Source organism: Somniosus microcephalus, chromosome 28, assembly GCF_052327205.1.
Source record: "Somniosus microcephalus isolate GS21.2 chromosome 28, FLI_Smic_1.0, whole genome shotgun sequence".
NCBI lineage: Eukaryota > Metazoa > Chordata > Chondrichthyes > Squaliformes > Somniosidae > Somniosus > Somniosus microcephalus.
Genome location: NC_141014.1, coordinates 37,457,383 through 37,478,845, shown reverse-complemented (window position 1 = coordinate 37,478,845; position 21,463 = coordinate 37,457,383). Strand labels below are relative to the sequence as shown.

Sequence of the window (21,463 nt, the reverse complement as noted above, 5' to 3'; positions counted from 1 at the left end):
AAAACGAATCCACTCACTGACAAACTCACAAGCAAGCACACACTCATTCACACACACACAAACTCGCTTCCACATTTGTAAACACGCGGGCACACATGCAGACCCACACCTTTACACACAGGTGCATCCCCCCCCCCCCACACACACCCAGGTACACACAACACACTCCCACTCAAAATCACACACTCACACAGACACACTCCATGAATTTCACACCCAGTTACTCTGGCACAGACATTCACTCCACCAATCATACATTCCACTGCAAGCCACTGACTGTAAATGGGAAAATGCTGATATTTGCAAAATCATTTCCAATCCCCAATCAATTTGAGTGGTGGTGGTGGTGGGGGGGGGGGGGTGGAGTATAGAAAAATAGCCCCTGAGTTTGATGTTCTGATTTAGGGGCATGGAATGCTTCATTGCCCAGTAACTCTGCTCCCTGTCCGTTTGGCGCACTGTGTACTGGAAGGAACAACTATTTCCAGCAGCCTTTGATAAGCATTGCACACATGCCCCTGCTAAATAATGAAAGCGTTCCCGCTTCTAACAGATGCACAAACATCACCTGCTCGTTCTCTAAAAAATTGCCAAAAGATATATTACACAGACTTTGCAAAACACAAAAAACCCCCATCGACCAAATCTAATTTACACAGTAAATGGTCCTTTGACATAATATTCTGGCTCATTAAAAAAAAAACGCCTTGAGCTTTGTATAGGAATAGTCTCTGATTATATGATTTGCAAAAAAAAAAATTTTAACAAAGGATTTTAAAAGAAATGTTAGTGGGATATTTAAGAACAAGTTCCCATGTATTTTAAACTGAGAGAATCATGTACTGGGCAATTCCTTACGAAATGCTTCAATAAATAATATTAAGACTCAGTCGCTGGAAATTAATACAAGATTAAAACAGTTAGTGTTTTTTTTGGTAGCTGCAATGCCTCTTTGGGGTTTTTTTTTGCTAGCTTTGCAGATCTGAAGTGCTGGCGCGGGCACCACTGCAAACTATCACAACGAGTGCCACTCTTGCTTTCAGTTCGTCTATTCCTCATTATTTTATAAATACACAAACATGCCAGGACAAGATGTTTTTTTTAAATACCCCCCCCCCACACACAAAATCTGGTTTCTGCACTGAAGGGGGGAGGGGAAAGACCCCCTCCCCAGCCCCTGTTACTACTGCAACAAAGACCTTGCTTCCAGATTGGAGACTTGCATCTCTCTCACATTCTGTCACACTGCAGGGATTTAATGGTACATTTTGTCCTTATATCTATTATAATATATCTATAAATAAAAGTCAACCGGAGCCTTTCTAGTGGAGATACAGTCCATGAACCACTGCCTCTTGTTAAGACTAGTGTCCTGCACACAAACATCTCGCTTGGAATCAAAATCACCTTTTTTCTCCTGTCGTTGCAGATTGCGAAGGCGGTAAAGTCCACAGGAAACTTTTCTCTCATTTCCCTCACACCTCTTGACATCCAGCCTCCTCCTTTGGACGGTCGTTGGGATTGGTTTGTCCCCTCTCTCCATTTCTCAGTGACTTCCATCTCCTGGTGCAGCAGAGCTGAGCTTTCACCGTCCTGCACCGTGTCTACAAGCTTTCCCTCTCCCCCAAGTCTCTCATTTGAGCGTTGCAGGACAGAGTGAGAAAGAGAGAGAGAGAGAGGAGAGAGAGAGAGAGAGAGGGGGGAAAAAGTGATGACGAGAGGAGCCTGACTCAACCTGCCTCTGCATCCTGATTCGAAGAGCGAACACGTGCTTTTATAACGCGAAAAAAAAAGCGATACCCAGGCAAAAATCCATCCCATATGATCAGTTCAGTTTGCGTGTCCTCTTTCCGTGGGAGAAAGTCTGGAAACAAACCTCCTTCCAAGTCATGTTTGAAAGGAGATATGGGCAGAAACGAAGAGAGCGACAAGATAGTCATCAATGTTGGAGGCATTAAGCATGAGACCTATAGGAGCACCCTCAAGACTTTGCCTGGGACCAGGCTTTCCTGGTTGACAGAACCAGACGCTTTCAGCAACTTTGATTATGACCCTAAGACGGACGAGTTCTTCTTTGACCGCCACCCCTCGGTTTTCGCCTATGTCTTGAACTATTACAGAACGGGCAAGCTGCACTGCCCCGCCGACGTGTGTGGACCACTCTTCGAGGAGGAGCTGGCCTTCTGGGGCATCGACGAGACGGACGTGGAGGCATGTTGTTGGATGAACTACAGGCAGCACCGGGACGCCGAGGAAGCCCTGGACAGCTTCGAGACCCCGGAGCCGGACGACGAGGAAGATGGGGACCTCAAGAGGCTCTGTCTCCAAGAAGACTCGGGCAGGAAGCTGGGCTGGTGGAAGAGGTGGAAGAAGCTCCAGCCCAAGGTCTGGGCACTCTTCGAGGACCCTTACTCATCCAAAGCTGCCCGGGTAATGTGTGTGTGTGTGTGTGTGTTTTTTTAATGAATGGCTTCAATTTGTTGTGTTCCCGAGAGATGGAACTGTGTTCCCGTTTGCTTTGTGTGTTTTTTATGGAGAGCAGAGAAGATGTGAAGATGAGAGACAGGAATAAATTGGGAATTTTCAGAGAAAACTGAGATAGAAAATGATGGATAAGTGAGATCTAGAGAGAGAGAGAGAGAGAGAGACAGAGACAGAGAGAGAGAGAGAGACAGAGAGAGACAGAGAGAGAGAGAGAGACAGAGAGAGAGACAGAGAGAGAGAGAGAGAGAGACACAGAGAGAGAGAGAGACAGAGAGAGACAGAGAGAGAGAGAGAGACAGAGAGAGAGAGAGAGACACAGAGAGAGAGAGAGAGAGAGAGAGACACAGAGAGAGAGAGAGAGACAGAGAGAGAGAGAGAGACAGAGAGAGACAGAGAGAGAGAGAGAGAGAGAGAGAGAGAGAGGCAGAGAGAGACAGAGAGAGACAGACAGAGAGAGAGACAGAGAGAGACAGACAGAGAGAGAGAGAGACAGAGAGAGACAGCGAAAGAGAGAGAGAGAGAGAGAGACACAGAGAGAGAGAGAGAGAGAGAGACAGAGAGAGAGAGAGACAGAGAGAGAGAGACAGCGAGAGAGAGAGAGAGAGAGAGAGAACATGACTATGTTTGGGAGAAATGGACCAGAAAGATATTAGGAAATTGATCAATTGGGTTGGGAATTTGGTTCTTTTGAGATTTCGACTGGAAAGGGGAGAAGAATTAAGATATATAACAGAGATTGGAGTGGAGCAAAAGGGATGAATGGAAAGTTAAAACAAAAACGTGGTAAAGGAAAGGAAGTGAAATTAGAGAGAGAAAAGGTGCAGGGAAAAGAATGAATTAAATGTTAAATGAAGCAAGAGGAAAAAGGAAGATTCGAGCAGCAACAGAGGAGGGAAAAAAGGGAAGGGAGGGGGAAAAAATCTGATGTGTGTGGGGGGGGGAGTAAAATGGATGTAAAAAAAATAGGGAAAGGGAAAATTGGAGGATCTGCAATTGCAGATTGTGAAGGGGACGAAAGACGCATTTAAATTCCTCGGCGGGCCGGCAGGGGGCAGGACTGCGCTGTTGCAGAATCGCAGGTTGCGGCAAGAATTTAGCAACGATAGCAAATCTCCCCATTAATAATCACAGCGCCAGCAGTTTTGTAGCTGTAGTGAGCGCGAAGGTAGCGGGTTTCTTCACTATAAACCAGTAATGCAGCGAGAGGAGAAACATGCAACCACCCCCCACTGCAGCAAGGCTTGGGGGGTGGGGGGGGGAATCTCATTCCATAAACTTTAAAGCCCCTTTGGAGTAGGTGGATTAGCAACAGCCCTGTTAACACTTCCAGCATCCAGCGCTCCCCACTCACTAACAGATACAGATTTAACACAAAGGGGTAAAAGGCATTTTTAAAATTAAATTGCAATGCCCAGCAGGAAAGATTGCACAGGCTTGTGGGGGCTCTTTTTCCTAGAAAGGAGAAGCCTGAAGGGGGAGGTGACCGGATTGAGGTCTTCCAGATTCTGAAAGGGTTTTTGATGGGGTTGACAGAAGATGTTTCCACTTGTGGGGGAAACCAGCACAATCCTGCTATAATTGTAAGATGGTCACTAATAAATCCAATCGGGAATTCAGGAGAAACTCCTTTACCCAGAGAGTGGTGAGAATGTGGAACTCGCTCCCACAGGGAGTGATTGAGGTGAATAGCAGAGATACATTTAAGGGGAAGCTAGATAAACACACGAGGGAGAAAGGAATATGCTGATAGGGTGAGCTGAAGAGGGGCGGGAGGAGCTGGTGTGGAGAATAAACACCGGCAAGGATCTGATGGGCGGAATGGCCACTTTCTGTGGGTTCAAGTAATTGTATATGTTTAATATTCTTCAACATAAGAAATAGGAGCAGGAGTTGGCCATATGGCCCCTCGAGCCTGCTCTGCCATTCAATAAGATCCTGGCTGATCTTCGACTTCATCTCCACTTTCCCGCCCGAGCCCCATATCCCTCGATTCCCCTAGAATCCAAAAATCTATCCACCTCTGTCTTGACTATGCTCAACGACTGAGCCTCCACAGCCCTCTGGGGTAGAGATTTCCAAAGATTCACCACCCTCTGAGTGAAGAAATTTCTCCTCATCTCAGTCCTAAATGGCCGACCCCTTATTCTGAGACTGTGACCCCTGGTTCTAGACTCCCCAGCCAGGGGAAACATCCTCCCTGCATCTACCCTGTCAAGCCCCTTAAGAATTTTATATGTTTCAATGAGATCACCTCCCATTCTTCTAAACTCGAGGGGATATAGAGTTTAGAAGAATGTACTGAATTGTAATAAGCAAAACAGTTTGGTTGAACATGTTTAAGGATCCAGGCTCGTAAGGAATGCGTGTCTGACTGTTTATGAACAGTGTCCAGGCCCGCAGCCTTTGGTCTGTAGTTTACAGGACATATTTATGGAGGCAGCATCTCTTGTTAGGCCTCGCTCATTTAGACTGAGACTCGTTCCTTAAAAGCTTAACATATTTCCCCATAACCCCCTTCCCCCCTCCCAAATCAAAACCCCAACTCAGTCTGGGTTTGTGATCTGTCTCATTGTTATTTTGATCATCACTCTTGCCCCGAACAACTGTTCTGTTTTAATAAAACCGATTCACTAAGTTTGAAATAAAAACCCAGAAACAGTTTTTTTAAAAAGTGGGGAATTTGGAGAATGGGAATCTTGTTACTGCACTGGATGTAACAACTAGGGACTGAGAATTAAGAGTAAAGGATGAGAAGGAGGAAAGAAAGTGTTACCATTGAGATCATGACGTTTTAAAGGATACAGGATTAAAAAAAACATTTATATCCCATTGTTCATGACTTCAGGTTGTCTCAAAGCCCTTCACAGCCAAGAAATATTTTTTTGAAGTGTAGTTACTGTTGTAATGTAGGAAAGGTGGCAGCCATTTGCGCACAGCAATCTCCCACAAACAGCAATGTGATAATGACCAGATCATCTGTTTTTGTGATGTTGATTGAGGGATAAATATTGGCCCCAGGACACCAGGGAGAACTCCCCCCTGCTCTTCTTCGAAATCGTGGCTGTGGGATCTTTTACATCCACCTGAGTAGCAGACGGGGCCTCGGTTTAATGTCTCATCCGAAAGACTGCACCTCCGACAGTGCGGCGCTCCCTCAGTACTGCACCTCCGACAGTGCGGCGCTCCCTCAGTACTGTCCCTCCGACAGTGCGGCGCTCCCTCAGTACTGCCCCTCCGATAGTGCGGCGCTCCCTCAGCACTGTCCCTCCGACAGTGCGGCGCTCCCTCAGTACTGTCCCTCCGACAGTGCGGCGCTCCCTCAGTACTGTCCATCCGACAGTGCGGCGCTCCCTCAGTACTGTCCTCCGACAGTGCGGCGCTCCCTCAGTACTGCCCCTCTGATAGTGCGGCGCTCCCTCAGTACTGTCCCTCCGACAGTGCGGCGCTCCCTCAGTACTGCCCCTCCGATAGTGCGGCGCTCCCTCAGTACTGCCCCTCCGATAGTGCGGCGCTCCCTCAGTACTGCACCTCCGACAGTGCGGCGCTCCCTCAGTACTGCCCCTCCGATAGTGCGGCGCTCCCTCAGTACTGTCCCTCCGACAGTGCGGCGCTCCCTCAGTACTGTCCCTCCGACAGTGCGGCGCTCCCTCAGTACTGCCCCTCCGATAGCGCGGTGCTCCCTCAGTACTGTCCCTCCGACAGTGCGGCGCTCCCTCAGTACTGCCCCTCCGATAGTGCGGTGCTCCCTCAGTACTGCCCCTCCGATAGTGCGGCGCTCCCTCAGTACTGTCCCTCCGACAGTGCGGCGCTCCCTCAGTACTGCCCCTCCGATAGTGCAGCGCTCCCTCAGTACTGCCCCTCCGACAGTGCGGCGCTCCCTCAGTACTGCCCCTCCGACAGTGCAGCGCTCCCTCAGTACTGCCCCTCCAACAGTGCAGCACTCCCTCAGTACTGCCCCTCCAACAGTGCGGCGCTCCCTCAGTACTGCCCCTCCGACAGTGCGGCGCTCCCTCAGTACTGCCCCTCCGACAGTGCAGCACTCCCTCAGTACTGCCCCTCTGATAGTGCGGTGCTCCCTTAGTATTGCCCCTCCAACAGTGCGGCACTCACTCAGTACTGCCCCTCTGACAGTGCGGCGCTTCCTCAATACGGCCCCTCCGACAGTGCTGCGCTCCCTCAATACTGCCCCTCCGACAGTGCTGTGCTCCCTCAGTACTACCCCTCCGACAGTGCAGCACTTCCTCAGTACTGCCCCTCCGACAGTGCGGCACTCCCTCAGCACTGAACTGGAGTGGGACTTGAATCAACAACCTTCTGACTCAGACGGGAGAGTGCGACCCACTGAGCCACGGTTTACACCTTAGTGGGAAGGTGGTGGCGGGGCGGGGGGGGGGGGTGGATTTAGGCCTGGATTATGTGTGCAATTGAGTTGTTTGGAAGCACAGCGTGATCAGAAAGATTTAGTTACAGCTCAGGCCTGGTATGTTCCACTAACAGGGTGAATGCAGAATCTCAGGGCTCATTTCCAGTGAGCTCCACTCACCTGTTTTAAAGAATGTCACGTAACTTATTGTATCTAACACCAAAAATGATAGAGCGTGTTGCTTAAAGTTGGGGGGGGGGGGTTTCCCCAGTGACCTGGGCCTATACTTCTCCCTCAACCAACATCAGTAAAAAGAACAGATTATCTGGTTATTATCACATTGTTGTTTCTGGGAGCTTGCTGTGCTCACAATGGCTGCCGCGTTTCCTACATTCCGACAGTGATTACACTTCAAAAGTACTTCATTGGCTGTAAAGTGCTTTGCGACGTCCTGAGGTCGTGCAAGATGCTATATAAACGCAAGACTTTTTTTTCTTAAATGGCTTGGCAAACTATCTCCCTTATATTCCACATATATCACACTCTCCTCCAGCTTAGAGCAACTACTGTGTTGGTTACTAGGACAGTCCTCGGTACAGCAGAAGTCAGCTGGGAATACAGTGTGGACATTTTCTCTCTCCTCCTCCCTCCCCCCAACCCCTGCAAAAAACGATAACTTGTAATAATACTACAACAGCACTGGCCACGTGAGTCCCAAACATCCCCTGCTCTCAGCCTCCTCCCTCGCCTCGCTCAGCCTCAAAAGCTTCACCGAAAAATAAATGATTCAGACTGATAATGTGTGGGCGGAAGTTATTCAAGGAACAGCAATGCTATTTGGGTTGTGACCTGTGTTGCAGCACTACTGCCATCTCCGCCCCGAGAACAGGCTGTGTCCTCTGGTTAGCACCCCTCCTGCTGCCATCGCTCCGGATGCTCTGCTGTCACATCAGTGCGGCCACCCAGCATCAGAAATAAGCCTGCCTTTCCCGGGCACAAGCCCTTAGACACAGTAGCCCCTGGGTGTACACTGAGAAATAGCCCCTGTGTATATTATAAAGAGTTGCAGTCCCTGTATATATAATAGACAATAGTATACCTGTGTGGATTATATGAAATAGCAGCCCATTTGTACATTGTAAGGAATAGCAGCCCTTGTTTATAATACAGGACATAGCAGCCCCTGTGTATACTATAGGGAATAGCAGCCCTGTGTATATTATAGGGAACAGCAGCCCCTGTGTATATTATAGAGAATAGCAGCCCCTGTGTATATTATAGGGAATAGCAGCTCCTGTGTATATTATAGAGAATAGCAGCCCTTGTGTATATTATAGAGAATAGCAGCCCTTGTGTATATTATAGAGAATAGCAGCCACTGTGTATATTATAGAGAATAGCAGCCCCTGTGTATATTATAGAGAATAGCAGCCCTTGTGTATATTACAGGGAACAGCAGCCCTGTGTATATTACAGGGAACAGCAGCCCTGTGTATATTACAGGGAACAGCAGCCCCTGTGTATATTATAGGGAATAGCAGCCCTGTGTATATTACAGGGAACAGCAGCCCCTGTGTATATTATAGGGAATAGCAGCTCCTGTGTATATTATAGAGAATAGCAGCCCTTGTGTATATTATAGAGAATAGCAGCCCTTGTGTATATTATAGAGAATAGCAGCCACTGTGTATATTATAGAGAATAGCAGCCCCTGTGTATATTATAGAGAATAGCAGCCCTTGTGTATATTATAGAGAATAGCAGCCCTTGTTTATAATACAGGACATAGCAGCCCCTGTGTATACTATAGGGAATAGCAGCCCTTGTGTATATTATAGAGAATAGCAGCCTCTGTGTATATTATAGAGAATAGCAGCCACTGTGTATATTATAGAGAATAGCAGCCCCTGTGTATATTATAGAGAATAGCAGCCCTTGTGTATATTATAGAGAATAGCAGCCCTTGTGTATATTATAGAGAATAGCAGCCCCTGTGTATATTATAGAGAATAGCAGCCCTTGTGTATATTATAGAGAATAGCAGCCCCTGTGTATATTATAGAGAATAGCAGCCCTTGTGTATATTATAGGGAATAGCAGCCCCTGTGTATATTATAGAGAATAGCAGCCCCTGTGTATGTTATAGAGAATAGCAGCCCCTGTGTATATTATAGAGAATAGCAGCCCATGTGTATATTATAGAGAATAGCAGCCCCTGTGTATATTGTAGGGAATAGCAGCCCCTGTGTATATTATAGAGAATAGCAGCCCCTGTGTATATTATAGAGAATAGCAGCCCCTGTGTATATTATAGAGAATAGCAGCCCCTGTGTATACTATAGAGAATAGCAGCCCTTGTGTATATTATAGAGAATAGCAGCCCCTGTGTATATTATAGAGAATAGCAGCCCCTGTGTATATTATAGAGAATAGCAGCTCCTGTGTATATTATAGAGAATAGCAGCCCCTGTGTATATTATAGAGAATAGCAGCCCCTGTGTATATTATAGAGAATAGCAGCCCCTGTGTATATTATAGGGAATAGCAGCCCCTGTGTATATTATAGGGAATAGCAGCCCCTGTGTATATTATAGAGAATAGCAGCCCCTGTGTATATTATAGAGAATAGCAGCCCCTGTGTATATTATAGGGAATAGCAGCCCCTGTGTATATTATAGGGAATAGCAGCCCCTGTGTATATTATAGAGAATAGCAGCCCCTGTGTATATTATAGAGAATAGCAGCCCCTGTGTATATTATAGGGAATAGCAGCCACTGTGTATATTATAGAGAATAGCAGCCCCTGTGTATATTATAGAGAATAGCAGCCCCTGTGTATATTATAGGGAATAGCAGCCCCTGTGTATATTATAGGGAATAGCAGCCCCTGTGTATATTATAGAGAATAGCAGCCCATGTGTATATTATAGAGAATAGCAGCCCCTGTGTATATTATTGAGAATAGCAGCCCCTGTGTATATTATAGAGAATAGCAGCCCCTGTGTATATTATAGAGAATAGCAGCCCCTGTGTATATTATAGGGAATAGCAGCCCCTGTGTATATTATAGAGAATAGCAGCCCATGTGTATATTATAGAGAATAGCAGCCCCTGTGTATATTATTGAGAATAGCAGCCCCTGTGTATATTATAGAGAATAGCAGCCCCTGTGTATATTATAGAGAATAGCAGCCCCTGTGTATATTATAGGGAATAGCAGCCCCTGTGTATATTATAGGGAATAGCAGCCCCTGTGTATATTATAGGGAATAGCAGCCCGTGTGTATATTATAGAGAATAGCAGCCCGTGTGTATATTATAGAGAATAGCAGCCCCTGTGTATATTATAGGGAATAGCAGCCCCTGTGTATATTATAGAGAATAGCAGCCCCTGTGTATATTATTGAGAATAGCAGCCCCTGTGTATATTATAGAGAATAGCAGCCCCTGTGTATATTATAGAGAATAGCAGCCCCTGTGTATATTATAGAGAATAGCAGCCCCTGTGTATATTATAGAGAACAGCAGCTCATGTGTATATTATAGAGAATAGCAGCCCCTGTGTATATTATAGAGAATAGCAGCCCCTGTGTATATTATAGAGAATAGCAGCCCCTGTGTATATTATAGAGAATAGCAGCCCCTGTGTATATTATAGAGAATAGCAGCCCCTGTGTATATTATAGAGAATAGCAGCCCCTGTGTATATTATAGGGAATAGCAGCCCCTGTGTATATTATAGAGAATAGCAGCCCCTGTGTATATTATAGAGAATAGCAGCCCCTGTGTATATTATAGAGAAAAGCAGCCCCTGTGTATATTATGGAGAATAGCAGCCCCTGTGTATATTATAGAGAATAGCAGCCCCTGTGTATATTATAGAGAATAGCAGCTCATGTGTATATTATAGAGAATAGCAGCCCCTGTGCATATTATAGAGAATAGCAGCCCCTGTGTACATTATAGGGAATAGCAGCCCCTGTGTATATTGCAGGGAATAGCAGCCCCTGTGTATATTATAGAGAATAGCAGCCCCTGTGTATATTATAGAGAATAGCAGCTCATGTGTATATTATAGAGAATAGCAGCCCCTGTGTATATTATAGAGAATAGCAGCCCCTGTGTACATTATAGGGAATAGCAGCCCATGTGTATATTATAGGGAATAGCAGCCCCTGTGTATATTATAGGGAATAGCAGCCCCTGTGTATACTATAGAGAATAGCAGCCCCTGTGTATATTATAGAGAATAGCAGCCCCTGTGTATATTATAGAGAATAGCAGCCCCTGTGTATATTATAGAGAATAGCAGCCCCTGTGTATATTGTAGAGAATAGCAGCCCCTGTGTATATTATAGGGAATAGCAGCCCCTGTGTATATTATAGAGAATAGCAGCCCCTGTGTATATTATAGAGAATAGCAGCCCCCGTGTATATTATAGGGAATAGCAGCCCCTGTGTATACTATAGAGAATAGCAGCCCCTGTGTATATTATAGAGAATAGCAGCCCCTGTGTATATTATAGAGAATAGCAGCCCCTGTGTATATTATAGAGAATAGCAGCCCCTGTGTATATTATAGGGAATAGCAGCCCCTGTGTATATTATAGAGAATAGCAGCCCCTGTGTATATTATAGAGAATAGCAGCCCCTGTGTATATTATAGGGAATAGCAGCCCCTGTGTATATTATAGAGAATAGCAGCCCCTGTGTATATTATAGAGAATAGCAGCTCATGTGTATATTATAGAGAATAGCAGCCCCTGTGTATATTATAGAGAATAGCAGCCCCTGTGTACATTATAGGGAATAGCAGCCCATGTGTATATTATAGGGAATAGCAGCCCCTGTGTATATTATAGGGAATAGCAGCTCCTGTGTATATTATAGAGAATAGCAGCCCCTGTGTATATTATAGGGAATAGCAGCTCCTGTGTATATTATAGAGAATAGCAGCCCCTGTGTATATTATAGGGAATAGCAGCCCCTGTGTATATTATAGAGAATAGCAGCCCCGGTGTATATTATAGAGAATAGCAGCCCCGGTGTATATTATAGAGAATAGCAGCCCCTGTGTATATTATAGAGAATAGCAGCCCCGGTGTATATTATAGAGAATAGCAGCCCCTGTGTATATTATAGAGAATAGCAGCCCCTGTGTATATTATAGAGAATAGCAGCCCCTGTGTATATTATAGAGAATAGCAGCCCCTGTGTATATTATAGAGAATAGCAGCCCCTGTGTATATTATAGGGAATAGCAGCCCCTGTGTATATTATAGAGAATAGCAGCCCCGGTGTATATTATAGAGAATAGCAGCCCCTGTGTATATTATAGAGAATAGCAGCCCCTGTGTATATTATAGAGAATAGCAGCCCCGGTGTATATTATAGAGAATAGCAGCCCCTGTGTATATTATAGAGAATAGCAGCCCCTGTGTATATTATAGAGAATAGCAGCCCCGGTGTATACGAACATATGAACCATGATGGACAGGTAAAGACCCTTTGGCCCATTCAGCCCGTCCCACACATTTGCGATACCTTGTGTATCACAATATTTGAACGCCCCACCGCACCCGAAACCATGTGATATCCTGGGAGAGGCAAAAAAAGAGATAAAATCCCAAGACAATTTTTTTGGGGAAAAATCTGGGAAATTCCTCTCCGACCCCTCTACGCGATCGGAAGTGGTCCAGGAGATCACTCTGGCCCTGAATCCCCTGAAGTACCTCCCTTTTATACTTTTATATAGGATTACATGGGATATACGGCACAGAAACAGGCCATTCGGCCCAACCAGTCCATGCCGGCGTTTATGCTCCACTCGAGCCTCCTCCCGTCTTTCCTCATCTCACTCTATCAGTGTAACCCTCTATTCCCTTCTCCCTCAGATGCTTATCTAGGTTCCCCTAAAATGCCTCTGTACTATTCGCTTCAACCACTCCCTGTGGTAGCGAGTTCCACATTCTCACCACTCTCTGGGTAAAGAAGTTTCTCCTGAATTCCCGATTGGATTTATTAGTGACCATCTTGTGTTTATGACCCCTAGTTCTAGTCTCGCCCTCGAGTGGAAACATCTTCATATGTTTGTATACACAGGGGCTGCTAGTCCATATCCTACCCTATCAAACCTTTTTATAATTTTACAAGCTTCGATCTCCTGGGGCGGGGTGGGGGTGCCGTGGGGTGGGGGTTGGGGGGGGTGGGTTTGGAGGGTCTGAATTCCACTCACTTGTGTTACGCGGGCTGGGGTTGGATTCGATAGTAGACGAGTAGTGAGGACCTGGAACTCGCTGCCGACGGAAGTGGTGGAAGCGGAGACACTCAGTGTTTTCAAAGGGGCGACTGGATAGGCACTTGAGGGAAATAAACTTGCGGGGCTACGGGGATAGAGCGGAGGAATGGGACTGACTGGATCGAAGGGCCGAATGGCCTACTCCTGCTCCTATCTTCTATGTCTATGTTTCTATGCTCTACACCATTCGCTTCAACCACTCCCTGTGGTAGCGAGTTCCACATTCTCACCACTCTCTGGGTAAAGAAGTTTCTCCTGAATTCCCGATTGGATTTCTTGGTGACTATCTTATATCGATGGCCTCTAGTTATGCTCTTCCCCACAAGTGGAAACATTCTCTCTGTATCCACTCTGTCAAAACCTTTCCTAATTTTAAAGACCTCTATTAGGTCACCCCTCAGCCTTCTCTTGGTCACCAGTCTGTTCATCCTTTCCTGAGAGGTATAACCTCGCAGTTAGAATCTGAGAATAGTGCAGCATAGAAGGAGGCCATTCGGCCCATCGAGTCTGCGCCGGCTCTTTCGAAGAGCAATCCAGTTAGTCCCACTCCCTCGCTCTTTCCCCATGTCCCTGCAATTTTTTTCTCCTTCAAGTATTTACCCAATTCCCTTTTGAAGGCTACTATTGAATCTGTGTCCACCGCCCCATCAGGCAGCGCGTTCCAAATCCTAACCACTCGCTGAGTAAATCTTTTTTTCCTCATGTCGTCTCTGGTTCTTTTGCCAGTCACCTTAAATCTGTGGCCTCTGGTTATCGACCCTTCTGCCATTGGAAACAGTTTCTCTTTATTTACTCTATCGAAACCCTTCATGATTTTAAATACCTCTATCAAACCTCCTCTTAGCCTTCTCTGCTCGAAGGAGGACAACCCCAGCTTCTCCAGTCTATCCACGTAACTGTAATCCCTCATCCCTGGAACCATTCCCGTAAATCTCTTCTGCACCCTCTTGATTGATCTCAACCCTACTAACCTGCCTTCTCATGGCATCCCTCAATCACTTCTATCTTCAGAAATAAATCTACTTCCATGTTGAATCATCGATACAGTTTGCTTCAATGGCCTTCCCTTGTAACTTCACATCCTTCCTAAGGTGTGGTGCCTAGAATGGGACCCAATACTTCAGCTGGGGTCGAATGAGTGTTTTAAATTGGTTTAGCATAACTTCCTGGCTTTTGTACTCTATGCCTCTATTTATAAAACCATGGGGGAAAAACTCGGTATTGCCCCGTTTGAGGTGCCGTTATCGGCCGTGCGCACAGTTTAGCGCCTGGCGCTAATTATCGCCTCCGACAGCAAACTTGGCTTTTATCGCCCCTGGAGGTGATTGGAGCGCTAAATCAGGCGCTTCACACCTGTCTTAAGGTGCAAAGGCCGAGGAGCGAGGTGCTACCTCAGAGCGCTGGTGAAGCAAGGAAGGGCAAATCAAAATAAACCTGCAAAGTGCTGCTCAGTACCCAAAACTCCTTCACACAGCGTTGAATCTCTCCAGAAGTCTCTCTCTCTCTCTCTCAGAATGCGTGGTGCAAAAATGTCACCGACAAAAAAGGCAGGAAGCGGTCGCCTTTAAATAGCGCTCCCCCAGTCCCTTCCTGACAGCAAAACGCTCCCCTCAACCTGTCGTTGCTAGCGGCAGGCGGTAAGGCAGGGGGCGCCACTCAATATCCGGTCCGGGGCGTTAACGGGGCGTTGCGCACTCGACTGACGTCACGATCTGCCGGCGCAGGAGATCGTGGCGGTAGTGTTTAGCGCTGCCGCAAAATGTCTAGTTAATTTCGCGAGCGGCGCAAACATCGCCGCGCCCGGGCGCTAGTTGCTTTGCGCCCCAATTGGCGCCCTCTTAAGGCGCTAATGGGAGGCGCAAACAACTGAATTTTCCCCCCTAAGTGCTTTATTAACTGCTTTTTAACCTGTCCTGCCACCTTCAAAGCTTTGTGCACAGGCACCCCCAGGTCTCTTTGTTGCTGCCCCCCCTATAAAATTGTACCATTTAGTGTGTGTGGTCCCTCCTCATTCTCCCTACCAAAATGCATCACCTCACACTTCTCTGTGTTGAATTTCATCTGCCAGGTGTCCGCCCATTCCATCAGCCTGTCTGTGTCTTAGTGAAGTCTGTCACTGTCCTCCTCACTGTTTACTACAGTTCCAAGTTTCGTGTCATCTGCAAATTTCGAAATTGAGCCCTGTCCCCCCCAAGTCCAAGTCATTAATGTATATCAAAAACAGCAGTGGTCCTAGTACTGAACCCTGGGGAACGCCACGGTATACTCCCTCCAGTCCGAGAAACAGCCATGCACCACAACTCTCGGTTTTCTATCCCGTAGCCAATTTTGTATCCATGCTGCTACTGTCCCTTTTGTACCATTTCTGGCACCAGCCTTCTAAATCTTTTTTGCACCCTGTACTAGATTACTAGATTGATTCCTGGGATGAGAGGGCTGTCCTATGAGGAGAGATTGTGTAGAATGGGCCGATACTCTCTGGAGTTTAGAAGAATGAGAGGTGATCTCATTGAAACATACAAGATTCTGAGGGGGATTGACAGGGTAGGTGCTGAGAGGTTGTTTCCCCTGGCTGGAGAGTCTAGAACGAGGGGTCACAGTCTCAGGATAAGGGGTTGGCCATTTAGGACTGAGACGAGGAGGAATTTCTTCACTCAGAGGGTTTTGAATCTTTGGAATTTTCTACTGAAAAGGGCCGTGGAGGCTCAGTCGTTGAGTATATTTGTCGTTGAGGCTGCGATAGGTAGATTTTTGGACTCTAGGGGAATCGAGGGATATGGAGATCGGGTGGGAAAGTGGAGATGAGGTTGATGATCAGCCATGATCTCATTGAATGGCGGAGCAGGCTCGAGGGGCCGAATGGCCGACTCCTGCTCCTATTTCTTATGTTCTCTCCAGTGCCTCTATATCCTTTTTATGATATGGCGACCAAACCTGTTCACGGTACTCCAAGTGTGGTCTAACCAACTTTTGTAAGAGGTGATTTCTGCCCCAGCCAGAAACAGGTCCAGCTCTCACTTGAAGGAATTCAGCATCCAATTTCAATTTCAATTTTATTTGTCACATAACCAAATACAACAAGTGAAATCCAGTCAGTGAAATGCTTTTTCCTTAACGAGCCGAGCGCACCAATCAGCAAAGGACACTTAGCTGCCTGGTACGCACGGAGCCCACAAGGACGGCAGCCATCTTCATCGGCGCCATCACAATAGGGTTCGCTCTCGCCTCGCTCCGCCTTTCCCGCACTCCTGCCCGACAATCTTCAGCCGCCGTGGTACCGACGTCCCGGGGCCTGCTTCTCCCTGGCTCTCCTTCCACCCGGTCTGACCTCCGAGCCTCCCGCGGTGTCCGACCTTCCAGGGCCTGCTTTTCCCGCCCTCGGTCCGCTGGCCGCCTCCCCTCCTACCGGTTCGACCTCCGAGCCTCCCGCCACCACACGAGATGGCTGCCTGTTCCAGGGATCCACTATTCTCTAGGAAAAGAACCACCTCCTGACATCTAACCTAGATCTGGCCTTACACAACTTAAATTTGTGACCTGGTTATCCCTAATCTACTTAATTGGAACAAACTGTCAACTCGAACACAGTCGACTCCCTTTATTATCTTTCAAACCTTGATCAGATCTCCCCTAAGTCTGCGCATCTCTACAGTGTAGAGTCCCAGCTCTTTTAGTCTATCTTGATAGCTAAGGGGGGTGAAATTCCCCTAGAGGGCCTTCGAGCAGAGAAGGCTAAGAGGAGATTTGATAGAGGTGTTTAAAATCATGAAGGGTTTCGACAGAGCCGGCACAGACTCGATGGGCCGAATGGCCTCCTTCTGTGCTGTACTATTCTATGATTCTAACTGCGAGGTTATACCTATCAGGAAAGTAAAAAATGTTTGGAAAGTTAGTGCGCTACCCTTTTCAAACATTAGTTAAATTCCCATGTTTCTCCTCCAAGAGCGAAGTGGAGCGCTAAACCAAGCGCGCATCTTGCCTCTCGGAGCGCGAGAGACGGGGAACGTCCCGATCCGGGGCGAAGTGCTCAGCAGCGCTACAAGTGGGCAAGCGTGGCACTGCCGCGTTAAAGGGGCTCTTCCCCGCATTAAAGGGAAGGGCTCCACGCGGCGAGCTCCGCGGGTTTATTTTTAGATAGGTGGGCCGCCGGGGAGCGGGAGTGCTGGGCGGAGCGACCGCGGCACGGACGCCGCGACCGGTGGCCGAAAATAAGTATTTTTTAAAATCGGCGGAATTTTTTTTTGCCGGGCCACCCACCGCGCCCTTAAGTTGCGCCTCGCTGCGGGGACCGCGATTGCGAATTTTTCTTCCTAGGCGCTGCGCCTTGGAGATGACGTCACGATCTCCGGGCGCAGAGGATCGGGGCGCGACTCGGCAGCGCCGCCGCTAACTTCCTGCGGAATTTCACGGGAGGCGCAGTCATCGCCTTGGGGTGGGGGGGGGGCGGGGGGCGCAAAGCCATTGGCGCCCAGTTAGCACCTCCCACCGGAGGCTCAAAGGAGGGGAATTTTACCCCCTAGATGCTTTATACTGGGACTTAGTCTGGAGGTCATCCTCTGCACCCTTTACAAAGCCTCAATGTCACCCACCATGTGAGTATATTCCAAGTGAGGACCCAACAAGGTCTTGTACAGAGACAAAATAGCATACCTCTTCCAAATCAATTGTCCTAGGGATACAACCCAACACCCTCTTCGCTCCAGCTATCACTTCACAGCATTGCTCCTGTACCTTTAGCGATGTATGCTCTAGAACGCCCAGATCTTTTTCTATCTCCACCTTCTTTAATGCCTTTCCCTGAAGGGTGTATGAATGTTGAGCGTTCGCCCCGTCCACATGCAAAACATGGCACTTTTCCAAATTAAACACCATTTGCCAGTCATGATCCCAATCTCCCAACACATCTAGATCCCCCTGTAGCCGTCGAGCATCGTCCACAGTCCGAACGCTCTCACAGATCTTAGACCCAGCTGCAAATTTGCAGATCATGCCCCCAACACCCACATCTAGATCATTAATAAAAATAGTAAAGTGTATTATGAAAAAGTAATATTTATATAGTATCTTTTAAGAAATATCAGCTCCTGTGCATAATATAGAGAATAGCAGCCCCTGTGTATATTATGGAGAATAGCAGCCCCTGTGTATATTATAGAGAATAGCAGCCCCTGTGTATATTATAGAGAATAGCAGCCCCTGTGTATATTATAGAGAATAGCAGCCCCTGTGTATATTATTGAGAATAGCAACCCCTGTGTATATTATAGAGAATAACAGCTCCTGTGTATATTATAGGGAATAGCAGCCCCTGTGTATATTATAGAGAATAGCAGCCCCTGTGTATATTATAGAGAATAACAGCTCCTGTGTATATTATAGGGAATAGCAGCCCCTGTGTATATTATAGAGAATAGCAGCCCCTATGTATATTATAGGGAATAGCAGCCCCTGTGTATATTATAGAGAATAGCAGCCCATGTGTATATTATAGAGAATAGCAGCCCCTGTGTATATTATAGGGAATAGCAGCCCCTGTGTATATTATAGAGAATAGCAGCCCCTGTGTATATTATAGAGAATAGCAGCTCATGTGTATATTATAGAGAATAGCAGCCCCTGTGTATATTATAGAGAATAGCAGCCCCTGTGTACATTATAGGGAATAGCAGCCCATGTGTATATTATAGGGAATAGCAGCCCCTGTGTATATTATAGGGAATAGCAGCCCCTGTGTATACTATAGAGAATAGCAGCCCCTGTGTATATTATAGAGAATAGCAGCCCCTGTGTATATTATAGAGAATAGCAGCCCCTGTGTATATTATAGAGAATAGCAGCCCCTGTGTATATTGTAGAGAATAGCAGCCCCTGTGTATATTATAGGGAATAGCAGCCCCTGTGTATATTATAGAGAATAGCAGCCCCTGTGTATATTATAGAGAATAGCAGCCCCCGTGTATATTATAGGGAATAGCAGCCCCTGTGTATACTATAGAGAATAGCAGCCCCTGTGTATATTATAGAGAATAGCAGCCCCTGTGTATATTATAGAGAATAGCAGCCCCTGTGTATATTATAGGGAATAGCAGCCCCTGTGTATATTATAGAGAATAGCAGCCCCTGTGTATATTATAGAGAATAGCAGCCCCTGTGTATATTATAGGGAATAGCAGCCCCTGTGTATATTATAGAGAATAGCAGCCCCTGTGTATATTATAGAGAATAGCAGCCCCTGTGTATATTATAGGGAATAGCAGCCCCTGTGTATATTATAGAGAATAGCAGCCCCTGTGTATATTATAGGGAATAGCAGCCCCTGTGTATATTATAGAGAATAGCAGCTCATGTGTATATTATAGAGAATAGCAGCCCCTGTGTATATTATAGAGAATAGCAGCCCCTGTGTATATTATAGAGAATAGCAGCTCATGTGTATATTATAGAGAATAGCAGCTCCTGTGTATATTATAGAGAATAGCAGCCCCTGTGTATATTATAGAGAATAGCAGCCCCTGTGTATATTATAGAGAATAGCAGCTCATGTGTATATTATAGAGAATAGCAGCCCCTGTGTATATTATAGAGAATAGCAGCCCCTGTGTATATTATAGAGAATAGCAGCCCCTGTGTATATTATAGAGAATAGCAGCCCCTGTGTATATTATAGAGAATAGCAGCTCATGTGTATATTATAGAGAATAGCAGCCCCTGTGTATATTATAGGGAATAGCAGCCCCTGTGTATATTATAGAGAATAGCAGCCCCTGTGTATATTATAGAGAATAGCAGCTCATGTGTATATTATAGAGAATAGCAGCCCCTGTGTATATTATAGAGAATAGCAGCCCCTGTGTACATTATAGGGAATAGTAGCCCATGTGTATATTATAGGGAATAGCAGCCCCTGTGTATATTATAGGGAATAGCAGCTCCTGTGTATATTATAGAGAATAGCAGCCCCTGTGTATATTATAGGGAATAGCAGCTCCTGTGTATATTATAGAGAATAGCAGCCCCTGTGTATATTATAGGGAATAGCAGCTCCTGTGTATATTATAGAGAATAGCAGCCCCTGTGTATATTATAGAGAATAGCAGCCCCTGTGTATATTATAGAGAATAGCAGCCCCGGTGTATACGAACATATGAACCATGATGGACAGGTAAAGACCCTTTGGCCCATTCAGCCCGTCCCACACATTTGCGATACCTTGTGTATCACAATATTTGAACGCCCCACCGCACCCGAAACCATGTGATATCCTGGGAGAGGCAAAAAAAGAGATAAAATCCCAAGACAATTTTTTTGGGGAAAAATCTGGGAAATTCCTCTCCGACCCCTCTACGCGATCGGAAGTGGTCCAGGAGATCACTCTGGCCCTGAATCCCCTGAAGTACCTCCCTTTTATACTTTTATATAGGATTACATGGGATATACGGCACAGAAACAGGCCATTCGGCCCAACCAGTCCATGCCGGCGTTTATGCTCCACTCGAGCCTCCTCCCGTCTTTCCTCATCTCACTCTATCAGTGTAACCCTCTATTCCCTTCTCCCTCAGATGCTTATCTAGGTTCCCCTAAAATGCCTCTGTACTATTCGCTTCAACCACTCCCTGTGGTAGCGAGTTCCACATTCTCACCACTCTCTGGGTAAAGAAGTTTCTCCTGAATTCCCGATTGGATTTATTAGTGACCATCTTGTGTTTATGACCCCTAGTTCTAGTCTCGCCCTCGAGTGGAAACATCTTCATATGTTTGTATACACAGGGGCTGCTAGTCCATATCCTACCCTATCAAACCTTTTTATAATTTTACAAGCTTCGATCTCCTGGGGCGGGGTGGGGGTGCCGTGGGGTGGGGGTTGGGGGGGGTGGGTTTGGAGGGTCTGAATTGCACTCACTTGTGTTACGCGGGCTGGGGTTGGATTCGATAGTAGACGAGTAGTGAGGACCTGGAACTCGCTGCCGACGGAAGTGGTGGAAGCGGAGACACTCAGTGTTTTCAAAGGGGCGACTGGATAGGCACTTGAGGGAAATAAACTTGCGGGGCTACGGGGATAGAGCGGAGGAATGGGACTGACTGGATCGAAGGGCCGAATGGCCTACTCCTGCTCCTATCTTCTATGTCTATGTTTCTATGCTCTACACCATTCGCTTCAACCACTCCCTGTGGTAGCGAGTTCCACATTCTCACCACTCTCTGGGTAAAGAAGTTTCTCCTGAATTCCCGATTGGATTTCTTGGTGACTATCTTATATTGATGGCCTCTAGTTATGCTCTTCCCCACAAGTGGAAACACTCTCTCTGTATCCACTCTAT

The 21,463-nt window shown here is 46.6% G+C and overlaps 1 protein-coding gene across 1 annotated transcript in view; it reads left to right on the top strand.

The window, feature by feature from the left end:
- Window positions 1-1,381: 1,381 nt before the first annotated feature.
- The window catches only part of LOC147099603 (voltage-gated potassium channel KCNC1-like), a 102,873-nt gene continuing 82,791 nt past the window's right edge, over window positions 1,382-21,463 (top strand). Inside the window, exon 1 of the mRNA XM_085969847.1 lies at window positions 1,382-2,430. Coding sequence (XP_085825973.1) covers window positions 1,822-2,430 — 609 coding nt within the window. The 5' untranslated portion in view covers window positions 1,382-1,821. The remainder of the gene's footprint in view (window positions 2,431-21,463) is intronic.